General features: G+C 33.9%; 1 protein-coding gene across 1 annotated transcript; it reads left to right on the top strand.

The window, feature by feature from the left end:
- Positions 1-11,008: 11,008 nt before the first annotated feature.
- On the top strand, positions 11,009-12,874 carry LOC136230990 (11S globulin seed storage protein 1-like). Its single transcript, XM_066020215.1, has 3 exons — positions 11,009-11,580; positions 11,678-12,172; positions 12,252-12,874. The coding sequence occupies exons 1-3, from the start codon at positions 11,047-11,049 to the stop codon at positions 12,642-12,644; spliced, it is 1,422 nt and encodes a 473-aa protein (XP_065876287.1). The 5' UTR covers positions 11,009-11,046; the 3' UTR covers positions 12,645-12,874.
- The last annotated feature ends 517 nt before the right edge of the window (positions 12,875-13,391 follow it).

Here is a 13,391-nt window from a genome sequence, read left to right as displayed (position 1 = left end):
TAATATTCGGGTTGTTGGTTGTGTCGGAGGTGCCAGCCTAGCTAGGATATCTGACCTTCCTTTGCGTCCCAACTTTCATTAAAAAAAAAATATAATTAAAATAATTGTGTGAATCATATCATCCGATTTCATCCATGAAATTAAAAAAAATTGTTTTTAATTATTTTTTTAATTTTTGGCATTATACAAATATTTTCCAATTTGATAATTTACACTAATAAAAAGATTAAAAAACATTGTTATAAAAATAAATAAAATAATGATCAAATTAAAAAAATTGGAGATAAAAATTACATAAAATTATAAATGTAAACTATTAAAAAGATTTGAATTATTGTTATTTTAAATTTTATTTGGTCTAATTTGATAAAGTGGCTCATTTTGTACCGGAGAAACCAATGTATGAACAAGGATTAATTTTACTTCCCCACCACTAATAGAATGACAAAAGAATAATATTGTTATAAAAAATGAATAAAATAATGATCAAATTATACAATTTGAAGATAAAATTATAAATGTAAACTAAAAGAAGCATTAAAGAATTAAAATAAATAAATTGAAAGAACTATACAATTATTTTTAAGAATATATAGATGGACTGGTGCAATATGCAAAAATATAAAAATTGATACCAACTAAGGTAAAGATCTCGAGTTTAAGTTTTAGTATATATTGAAATTTTAATTGAGGGAGGATATTATCTCAATTTATTTACACTTTTTTTTTTGCTTTTTTTTGTCATTATATTTGATTTAACATTCATATTATGAAGTAGCATTTAAGTATTTAAAATTAGGAGATATAATTAGGATTGTCAACAAGGCAGAGATTCCATGTCGTCGCTTTCTCTAGATGATTCATCTCAATGGAGATGGATAATATATACCATTTTGAAATATATTTGAGCATTCGAGTCGAGCTGAGCTCCAAATGAATTAAGGCTATAAATGAATTGTAAACTAAATTAGGGTTGTAAATGAGTCGAGCTGTAAATGAATTATGGCTATGAATGAGCTGTAAACTAAATTATGGTTGTAAATGAGTCGAGCCTATAAAAGTTCGATTGTGTTTGGTTCGATTTATAAACGATCTGAGCTTGACCGTGACGAAACTCGACTCGAAAGTTTGCGAGCATGTTCGATTATAAGAACAAGCTCATGAGAAAACTATTATAACATTGACACGCTCGTGAGCAAGCTTGACTGGATTATTTTTTTTATGAATAATATTTATATAAAGAGTTCTGTTTAAACTTTAGTTTTGTGGATTTTGATAGGTAAAAAGCATAATTAAGCCCATGAACTTTACATATTTTAAGGATCAAGCCCTTGATCAATTATTTTTCCACATTGAGTCATTGATCATTAATTTCGTTATAGATCCGACCCTTATTTCACTTTTCCATCAAGTTTGAACGACACGAGTCATTAAGGGATTCGACCATCTGACATAGATATTTTCACTTCTATGCAGATAAATAAAAAAAATAAGTTTATTGACTAGGGGAGAGAATAGAAAGTAAAAAAAAAATTATAGAACTTGGTTTCAAGTATGTTCTTCCAAGCTGGAAGTCAATTTTGGTCTAAAGACTAAAGAGTAAAGTGTAATAGTGTTATTTTAAATTTTATTTGGTCTAATTTGATAATTCACATTAAAAGAAGGATTCAAGAGTAAAATTATTATAAAAATGAATAAAAAATTGATGAGATTATAAGATTAGGAGATAAAATTTATATAAAATTATAAATGTAAATTAATTGAAATACTAAAGTGTAATAGTGTTATTTTAAATTTTATTTGGTCCAATTTGACAATTCACATTAATAGAAGGATTCAAGATTAAAATTATTATAAAAATAAATGAAAAATTGATGAGATTATAAGATTAGGAGATAAAATTTATATAAAATCATAAATATAAACTAATAGAAGGATTAAGCTTTATTTTGTTATTTTAAATTTTATTTGTTTTAATTTGACAATTCACACTGATAGAAGGACTGAACATTAAAATTATTATAAAGATGCATAAAAAATTGATGAACTGGTAAGATTAGGATATAAAATTTAGGGGAAAGTACGAAAAAAATGTCTGTGATTTGCCCAATTTTCAAATAGAAACAATAAAAAACTTTCTAAAACAAAACAACAAATAATATGATGAAATTTTATATTTGTTTACTAATTTGACAGTTTATAAACTAAATTGATATTTAAGTTCATTTTACAGAGTTGTAATTTAATTTTGGGATTTGTGTCTTGTCAATATATAAATGTAATTGAAAAAAATTAAAAAATACTCTTAATTGTCATCAATTACTTAAAAGTTTAATTTTAAATACTTTGTTTTGTAAAAAAAAATATACCACATACCTCTATTTGCAAACTTTTAAACCACAAACTTCTATTTGCAATCCTCGGACGGTTCGTGCATTGACTCGTTTTTTAAAGAGTGATTGTCCTGATGTGGTGTTTCTAATGGAGACAATGATGATTGGGAATATTGAGGGTTTACGTAGGAAGTTTTTGGGTTATCAATTTTTTCAAGTTGATTCTATGGGTCGTTCGGGGGGTTTAATTTTAATGTGGAAAGATGCTTTGTTGGTGCAGATTATGGGCTTCTGTAAGAATTGCATTCATTTTGGTATTGAGAATGAGGAAGGCCTTTTATGGTGGAGAGGTACTGGGATATATGGTTGGCCTGAGTCTAATAATAAAGTTCGAAAATGGAGTATGCTTAGGGATATCAGTTGTCATGAGAATTTGGCATGGGTCTGCTTTGGGGATTTTAATGAAATTATGTATTCCAGGGAAAAGGAGGATGGCTCTTTGGATAATTTTAGATCTATGGAGGCCTTTAGGAATTGCTTGGATGATTGTGATTTATTTGATTTGAGATCTTCAGGTGGTTGTTATACTTGGTCAAATGGTAGGAGGGGGGTTTCTAGAATAAGAGAGAGGTTGGATCGTGTTGTATGTCAGGTCAGTTGGGAGCTATTATTTTCAAAAGCTATTGTTATTGTGTTAGCCCGCGTTGCATCGGATCATTCTCCTATATTATTAGATACTGATGGGGCCAAAAGAATAAGGCAACGCCCGTTTCGTTTTGAAAAAATGTGGATTCGGGATCCAGGTTGTCGTGATGTCATCCAGTCTGTGTGGTCTTCTGAATCAGGGGCCGATTGCAATGTCTGTGAGAAGTTGAAGCAATGCGGAATTTCTCTCAATCATTGGAATAAGTTGAGTTTTAGGCACATTGGTTCTAAATTGAAAAGGCTAACAAGAGAGTTGCTGGAGATTGACCATGGTTTTATGACTACTGATAAGGATGAAGTTAGAGCTGGTATTGAGAAGGAGATTATCAAGTTACAGGAAGATGAAGAGGTTATGTGGCAACAACTTTCACGAGTTTCTTGGTTGCGGGAGGGTGATAGAAATACAAAATTCTTTCACTCTAAGGCGAACGTCAGGAGACGGGTGAATTGTATTACAAGACTTTGTGATAGTGATGGTATTTGGCATGATAATGAGGACGAGATTGAGCATATTATTGTTTCATATTTTTCAGAATTATTCTACTCAACGAATCCGTCTACAAGTCCAATTGTTTTGAATGCAGTTGATAGACAACTTTCCAGTGACGAAGTTAGATCATTGCAGGATCGTTTTGTGGCAGAGGAGGTTTTATTGGCCTTGAAACAAACTGATGGGTCGAAGGCTCCTGGTCCTGATGGTATGTCTGCTTTATTTTTCAAAAAATTTTGGGATGTTGTGGGTAATCAGGTTGTTGCTTTAGTCTTAAATGTGCTTAATGGTGGTTCATTTCCTTCCTCTTTAAATCATACTTTTGTTACTCTAATTCTGAAAGTCAAAAATCCTGGTACGTTAAAAGATATTCGCCCTATTAGCCTTTGCAATGTTGTTTATAAGCTTATCTCAAAAACTTTGGCAAATCGGCTAAAAGTTTGCTTGCCTTCTATTATTCATCCTTCTCAGAGTGCTTTTGTCCCAAATCGTTTAATTATGAACAATGCCTTAATTGCCTTTGAATTATTCCATTCAATGAAGCATAGAACTAGTAGTAAGAAGGGTGTCTGTGCTATGAAATTGGATATGAGTAAGGCATATGATAGGGTCGAGTGGTGTTTTGTGAAAGATATGATGACTGTTATGGGCTTTCCGGGTTGTTGGGTTGATATGATTCAAAGTTGTCTTTCTTCAGTTTCCTTTTCTTTCCTTATAAATGGGGTGCCAAAAGGCTTTGTTAAGCCAAGCAGAGGTCTTCGGCAAGGGGATCCTCTATCACCTTATTTGTTTTTAATCTGTGCGGAAGGGCTTTCATCATTGATTAGGAAATCTGAGTCTAATGGAGCTTTGCGAGGTATCCGGGTTAGCAATTCTGGTCCTTCTATTTCACATCTTTTCTTTGCAGATGACTCGATTATCTTTTTTCGAGCCACGTCTGTTGAATGTTCTGTGGTTAAAGAGTTGTTGAGTGTGTATGAAACAGCTTCAGGGCAAAGAATTAACTATGAAAAAACTGATATTTCCTTTAGTAAAGGGGTAAGTGGTGATAATCGAGCCAGGTGTGCTGATTTGTTAGGGGTGCGAGAGGTACAATCATTTGAGAAATATTTGGGTTTACCTTCTATTATTGGGCGTTCTAAAAAGGCAGTTTTCTATTTCTTAAAGGACAGGTTGATGAAAAAAACTGAGGGTTGGCAAGAGAAGTGTTTATCTCGGGGAGGTAAGGAAATATTGATCAAAGCAGTGGCACAGGCAGTTCCCCAATATATAATGAGTTGTTTTTTGCTTCCAAAATCTTTCTGTGATGAGTTACAGCAAGTGATGGCTAGATTTTGGTGGAGTTGTGAGTCGGGTAAAAAACGAGTTCATTGGATTAGTTGGGAAAGATTGTGTATACCAAAGGATGAGGGAGGTTTGGGTTTTAGGAATCTTTATGCTTTTAATCTTGCTATGCTTGCAAAGAAAATTTGGAGAATGATTGAATTTCCTGAATCTCTATGTTCTCAAGTTTTTAAACATAAGTATTTTCCAAGGGTGGGTGTTTTGGAGGCTGGTGTGGGATTCTGTGCTAGTTATGTTAGGCGGAGCCTTATAAAGGCTCAGCAAGTTATCATTGATGGTAGCTGTTGGAGGATTGGGGAGGGAAGATCGGTTAATTTATTTGATTCACGTTGGATTCCTGATGTCCCTTGTAATCGTCCTCTTTATCTGTTGAATCCTACTCCAACACATAGTGTTTCATGTTTGATTGATTTTGATGAGTTCTGTTGGAAAAGAGAATTGATTTATTTCTGTTTTTCAACTGATGTTGCTGATGCAATTTTGAAAATTCCATTAAGTAGAAGAAACCTTTCTGATACTTTATTTTGGGTATTTTCCAAAAAGGGGAATTATCTTGTGAAATCAGGTTATAAGGTTGCCGTTGGAGCTTTGCAGGTAAATTCATCTTTAGCTTCATCATCTGCAGGGGCAAATTCGTTTTGGAATTTTCTATGGAAGGTCAAAGCGCCATCAAAATTTATTCACACTGTTTGGAGTGCGGCTAGGAATATCTTGCCTTGTTTTGATAATCTCTTGCAAAAAGGAATTAGTGTGATTGGATATTGTTGTTTTTGTGGGTTTCATGCTGAAACGCTTATCCATATTTTTAAAGAATGTCCTGGAACTCGATTGTATTGGAAGCAGGCCAATTTGTTATATCCTGTGTATAAGATTGAAGGTATGAACTGTCTGGATTGGTTTGCAACTATTATTAAAATTTTACCATCAAATGAGTTTTCTATGTTTTGTGGAATTATTCATTTTATCTGGTTTGAGGGAAATCAGATAATTCATGATAAACCACGTTTTGGGGAGATTAAAGTGATGGAAATTATAAGAGAATTGGTTAATGGTTGTTTAACTATGGAGGGAGTTAATGAGGAATTTGGCACTAGATTGGGGCTGATTGTGAGAAATTCAATTGATGATGGGTTTGATGGGGGAAGAGCTGCTTGTTTGAATTATAATGATGTAAATGTGGTGGGAGCTGCTGATTTATTTGGAAGGAATGGAGCTGTACAAGCAAATTTTATTTCTTTTGCAAGTGTGCAGCGTGGAAGTTGGAGGCAGGAAATAGCAGCTTGCATGAGTGAGGCCGTGAATAATTGTTCGGGACAAAAAAAATTTCAGGACGGTTCAGCAAGTGGATACGTGGATAATTCAATTCAAGTTCGTTGGCAGCCTCCGATTTTTAGAACATATAAACTCAATTGTGACGCTTCCTTTTTGATAAGATCATCACAAGCTTCTTTCGGTATGGTGGTTCGTGATTGCAATGGCTTGGTTTCAATTTCAGGTGGAGGGCCTATTGGCCTCACTATGTCTGCTTTGCATGCTGAATTATTAGCCATTCTTTTCTCTCTGCGTGTGGTTAAGGATTGTGGATTACAAAGAATTATGGTTGCTTCTGATTCAATTTCAGCAATTTCATTACTAAAAGGAAATCAAAACCTGTCCAATTGGCTTGGTGTAATCCTTGAGGATATTTTTAAGGTGGCACGTGGTTTTGCTTCAGTTGAGTTTGTTTTTGAGAGACGCCAAGCGAATGTTGTTGCACATAATTTGGCAGCTTGGGCACGATCTCTGTCTCATATGGAAATTTTCATTGAAGATTTTTCAGATTGTATTTCTTCTTGTATTCGGGATGATGTTTCTTTCCTTATTTAATTATACAAGTTTGCTTATAAAAAAAATAAAAATAAAAATAAAATGACTAAAGTGTAATAATGTTTTTTAAAACTTTATTTGGTTCAATTATAAGTGTTAAGGTGCAAAAATCCCCTAACTTTTTGCCTCAGGAGCAATTTTACCATCTAACGTCTAACATGGTGCAATTTTATCCCTAACGTTGGAAGCCAAGAGCAATTTTACTTCTAGCGTTGATAAATTGGGTCAATTTGAAAAATAATTCATCAAATTATCTTCTCGATCATGAATCTTGTCATCTACACTTTACACGTGTGTCATTTTATCATCAACAAATCACAAATATATGTTGGGATGTGAAAAAATAGAAAATAAAAATACACTGTCTTTTGTACAAATTGAACAAAAAAAAATTCAAAAAGTTCATCGAATTTTTAAATATTAATCTCAAATTCTATTATTAAATTATAAAAAAAAATCAAATCATTTTTTTTAAAACGAATTGATATGTAATTGGTGCAGAATAATGAACAAAAAATATTTGTGTTTTATAATAGGGGTAAAATTACTTTTGGCTACCAATGTAGGGGTAAAATTGCACCATTTCAGACGTTAGAGGTACAATTGTTCCTGGTCCAAAACATTAAAAAGTATTTTTTTCCACCTTAACCAAAGAAGAAACATAAATTTTTTTTTTCTTTCAACCCAACTAAATAATTGAAACGAATGTTTTCGGAAAAAATAAAAAAAAAAGTGAAAGAACAATTGTAATTTAAAAAAATATATATATCTGTAGAATTATTCAAAGTAAATGCTTCCTTTATTGTTAAGCATTATATGATTTTAATTAATCATTTTTTAAAAAGACAATTTGTATTAAATGCTATGATTCACGTTTTTTATAACAATTAAAATTAAAAAAAGAAAAAAAAATCTATATAAAATTACTTAAGGTTAGAATAGTCTATTTAACAAATAAAAAAAATTCTATCTATTCTATCCACTAATTTTCTATCCATCTATCTTTATTTATATAATTAATGACAAAAATTTGTCACCAACAATATTATTAGTCATTAAATGGGTGAGAAGTATTTTGCCAGTGTATAGTGAATGTTAAAGTTTTAATCATTAAGTTTATTTTATTAATTATCTAAAAAAGGTTTATTTTAATAAAAAGAGAATTTGTTAAACTTCTTTTTCCCACCTCCTATCTAGCCGATCCCCACATTTAGAGCCACAAATGAGTTGAGCCGCTCAAGAGCGACTATCGATAGTCAGCTCAATTTCTAAACGAGCCGTTAATGACTAGGATTTTTACGCTCGATTCACAAACGAGCCGCGTTTCAGCATGATGAAACTCAGGTTTAAAATCTCACAAGCATAAATTATTGGCTCGTGAATAAAAATGAACAAACTCAATTATAATGTTCATGACCAAACTTGATTAATTTTGTAGGTTTTTAAATCAAAACTACGTAGTTTTAGGTTAATAATATTATTTATATTTAATAATAATTATAACCTCAGCGGTCGATGGGTTTACCGATTCACCTAATTAAACTCATAATGTACTCTTTTATTTTCTTTCATTTTAATAATATTTTGGTCTTAAGTTTCGGTGGCTTGTCAGGAGTGTCAACCTAGTTGGGATGTCTAGCAGTTACCTCCAACCTTTAAAAAAAATAATGGAATTATGGAAAGAGTAAAATAACTTTTAAGATTTTTTTTTTATTTTTCAGTTTTCCTTCCATTCCATTACAAAACATTTTAGGGATTCAGACGGAAATTCTGTGGCATTGTTCTTGATAAATCATTTCCTTTAAAAGTTCGAGAATTTAGTTGACGTTATATATGAAAGCATTTGCGACGGAATGTTATTCTATCAGTATATTTATTCTGTCAAAAAAACATACTTCTTACAGAAGTAAAATGATAGTTATTTTTTTCAATTTTTTTAAAATCTAATATGTGTGGTTGATTAAACTGTGAGAAGTAAAAATGGAAAAATTAGGTGTATTTTTTTCCATATGATAATAAACAAATCATTGTTATATGTAAATCGATGGCAGGTAGCTGAAAAAGAAAAAGCAGTTGAGAGAAGCAGGAGTAGTCTGTAATTTTGTATACAAAGGAACAAAGCACGTGAAGAGTTGGGTATGTGGCGCGACGAACAGACGCTGTATCTTTGCCATCACAGCCGCTTATTGACATTTGTAGTGGATACTCCTCTCAGTTTCAAAATAAGAAAATTCTAAATAGAATCTTTTTTTTTTGTATTTAATTCCCTATTTAATTATCAAATCCGATATACTTATATATTTATTTTATTACTAACACAGTCAAAACTTACCAAAGTGCAAATATTTACTAGGTTATTAAAACAGTTATATAAACAACCTTATAAAATGACTTGACAAAAAGCACGAAATTATTTTAATTTATCGATAAACTTATTTGAAATATCTAATGTAACAATTGAATAACCGTCAAATTATTCCATTCAAACTTTTTAATATGTAAGGATAAAATTAAGGGAAAATTACAAAAATTGGTCAAATGGGAGGCCAATTTACATATTAAACTCATTTACTCAACCTACTACATATCTAGACTGTTTTTGTGTGACTTACCCATAATACCCTCAATATTTATGCGCGGCTGTCTTTCTCCCGTCTGACTTCGCAGAGGTTAGCATATGCGAACCATGTGAAGCTAAATATGCGAAGCCTGCGAAGCTAATGTTTGGTTTAGTTGATGATTTTAGTTAGCATATGCGAAGTCTGCGAAGCTAATGTTTGGTTTAGTTGATGATTTTAGTTAGCATATGCGAAACCTGCGAAGCTAATGTTTGGTTTAGTTGATGATTTTACTTAGCATATGCGAAACCTGCGAAGCGAATGTTTGGTTTAGTCGTTTAGTTAGCATATGCGAAGTCTGGATGTGTTTTTAACAAAATTCGCTAAGTGGTATATAACAAAAAATGGCAAACAACAACGGATTCTAACATTATTTAACAACAAAATCAGAACATAGATGATTACACCAACAATAATTCAGTGAGATTTATAGAATTAGGCATTTTCTCTGCGTTTTTCAATCTTCCGCCTCACGGAACGAGGTTGTCGTTCGCTCTAAAATCGCCATCTTTCTTCCCTTTTCTCTGTTGTTCGCCTTCTTCCTCGTCTTTCCTCTCACTGTTCACCTTCTTCTACCGTCTGTTCGCATTCTTCCTCTTCTTTGCTCTCACTGTTCACCTTCTTCTACCGTCGTTCACCTTCTCTCACCATCGTTCGTCCTAAAATCGCCCTCTCGTTTTTCCTCTACCGCCGTTCGCTTTCCTTTTCTCTCACCGGAGTAGGAGTTGCTGGAGAACGCCGTCAAACAACAACGGATTTTGCAGGTTAGATCACTGTGGAAGGAGGAGGAGCCATTTTAGGTGAAGAGGAAACCGTAAGGAAGAGGAAGAGGAAGAGGAAGATGAAAGATTGGGGGCATTATGGAAAAGTCACACAAAAACAGTCTAGATATGTAGTAGGTTGAGTAAATGAGCCTCCCATTTGACCTAGTTTTGTAATTTTTCCTAAAATTAATCTTGTTCGCCGTTTACCCTTCTTCGCTAACCAATCTCGAATAAAAAAAAAAAAAAGATAAAATTAATCTTGTTTGATAACAAGAATAAATTTACACTTCTTCAATGACAATAGGAACAAATTTAGTACCTTTATCCCTTAATTAAATATATGCATATCATATTGACCAACTACTATATATAAATTCATATCAAATTTTAATATTAATGCTAAGTACCAAAGAGATCTATTTTAATGGAATTGATATCAAATTAACATTATCAATAACTGTTACAATTTCTTGCCCTTCTACTTTTGGCTGCTATATTTTGCAAGTGAAGAAAGTGATTTTAATAACAGAAGCAAAATTGCTACACATCTAGAAACAGGTACTTAGTTAATTCACTGATAATATGCCACATTAAGCCTATCTTTGTCCAGATAAATTCAGATGTAATAATGCACTAATTATTATGAATTTATTTGAATATATCTTGTTTGGATTGAAAAATCATTAGTTGTGACTGAACAAAAAAAACAAAACATTGATGAACTTGACACATAGCAGTGAAGTAGTAGGACAGGTGCCATAGAAATGTTCACTACTAGGTGTAAGTAGGCATGCAAATGAAACAATTTCAGGACACAGAAATCATCTCCTTATGCCACCATCTGTCTATACAACTTCTTCATTTCTTTCTATAAATGCCATTCCCTTCCTCTCTTCCCAAACCATCTCTCTTTATCCCTTACCAAAATGAATAAGTCATTCCTGCTCACTCTTTCCCTCTGCTGCCTTGTCCTATTCCAAGGCTGCTTAGCTCGCTTCAATCTAGAGCAGCGAAATGAGTGCCAGCTCGAACGCCTCAGCGCCCTTGAACCAGATACTAAAATCCAATGCGAAGCTGGTTACATTGAGTCATGGAACCCAAACCATGACCAGTTCCAATGCACTGGTGTAGCTGTTGTTAGGCGAACCATTGAACCCAAAGGCCTTTTATTACCTCATTATAGCAATGCTCCTCAGCTGATGTACATTGTTCAAGGTAGAGGTATGACTGGTGCTTTGTTCTCTGGATGCCCTGAAACGTTTCAAGAATCTCAGCAATCAAGAGGAGGCAGCCAAGATCAAGATCAACACCAGAAGATTCGTCATTTCAGGCGTGGTGATGTTATCGCTTTGCCTGCCGGAGTTGCTCATTGGTGTTATAATGATGGGAATGAGAATGTTGTTATGGTTAATGTTCTTGACACTACCAACATCGGCAACCAGCTCGACACTAATCCTAGAGTATGATTTTTTATCCTAAATAGTGGTTAATTTGCACTCTAAATTTCTAATTTCACACATATACTAAGTCTTTTATCTTCTTTACTATGCACCATAGCATTTCTATCTAGCTGGTAACCCAGAAGACGAGTTCAAACAACTATCTGAACGCCCCCGTGAGGGTAGGCAGCAACCATTCACCCGCCGCCACAGCCAGCAATCATCTTGCAAAAACATGTTCTGCGGATTGTCTTCAAGCTTGATCGCCGAAGCTTTCAACATTAACCAGGACTTGGCTAGGAAGCTTCAGAGCGAGAATGATTTCAGGGGCAGCATTGTTCGAGTTGAAGGTGAGCTTTCCGTTGTCCGGCCACCAAGGACTCAACAAGAGATGAGCGCTCAAGAAGAGCAAAGCTGCCGCCGACGCGGAGGCTCATGTGATAATGGCGCAGAGGAGACTTTCTGCACCATGAGGATGAAGGAAAACATTGCTGATCCTTCACGCGCTGATGTTTTCATCCCTGAAGTTGGCCGTATCAGCACCGTCAACAGCCACAACCTCCCTATTCTTGGTTTCATCAAACTCAGCGCATCCCACGTTGTCCTCCGCAATGTAAGTCACTGAACCACAGCGCGTGCAGCAATCAAGAATTTCTGAACTAATTAAAATTTGAGGGATGTTAATTTTGCAGGATGCAGTGAGATTGCCCCACTGGCACATGAACGCACACAGCATAATATACTGCTTGGAAGGCCAAGCAACGATCCAGGTTTCCGACGAGAACGGAAACAGGGTTTTCGACGGCACATTAAGAGAAGGACAAGTCTTGGCGGTGCCACAGAACTTCGTGATGGTGAAACGAGCAGAGTGTGATAGATTTGAATATGTGGCTTTTAACACCAACGAAAACGCAATGACATCTGATCTTGCCGGAAGAACATCGGCCTTCCGAGCTATGCCGGCGGAGGTAATCGCCAACGCATTCCAGATATCGAGGGAAGATGCAATGAGATTGAAGTTCGGAAGAGAGGAGACAATACTAGCAATGTCCAGGTCTCGATCAGGAAGGAGGGCTGATGCTTAAGAAAAGTGAGAAAATCTGTATTCCACAGAAGAGAGGCATTTAGCCTTTTTAATTTCTTTTTTGTTTGTTTTTATTTTGAATGTAAATCCGGGGAATAAAAGAGAATTTGGATTCTCTTGTGAAGTAGAAAGAGCTTTATTCTACTTTTTAATAAATGTTCTTTTTACCTAAAAACTGTTTTTCTTTCTCATACTTTCAGAAAAAAAGAAATTTATGGGTAATTTGAAATATATTTCGTGCATAATATGTTATTGATATTCTTTGCTCCAATTCTTTTACAACTGAGTTAGCAATATGTTCATTGCAATTCTTTTACAACTGAGTTAGCAATATGTTTATTGCAGTTGTTTTACATTCAGATTTGATAAAATTAATTCTTTCATTTATTATATTGCAATTCTTTTACAATTGAACTAGCAATATGTTCATTGCAATTCTTTTAAATTTAGAATTGATAAAATTAATTCACTACAAGAAAAAACAGAGTTAGGGATTGACTCTAATGACTCAATATAAATCAAGCAATAGTTAATTACCAAAGTTAGTTTTTAACTATATTGTTCGTTGTAATGGTATGAAAAGTGAATCTCAACTTTAGAATATGAAAAGTGAATCTCAACTTTAGAAGCTCATTAGGGACGGATTTTAATTGTTAGTTGTAACTGGGGTTGGGCGCGGATCCTGGAGATACTGGACCGGACCGAATATTTGAGGAAAAAACTCCGGAATTGGACCGGACCGATGACT

This window comes from Euphorbia lathyris, chromosome 5 (assembly GCF_963576675.1).
Source record: "Euphorbia lathyris chromosome 5, ddEupLath1.1, whole genome shotgun sequence".
Lineage (NCBI taxonomy): Eukaryota > Viridiplantae > Streptophyta > Magnoliopsida > Malpighiales > Euphorbiaceae > Euphorbia > Euphorbia lathyris.
The sequence above is the reverse complement of the archived record's forward strand: the minus strand, read 5'-3'. Positions and strand labels throughout refer to the sequence as shown.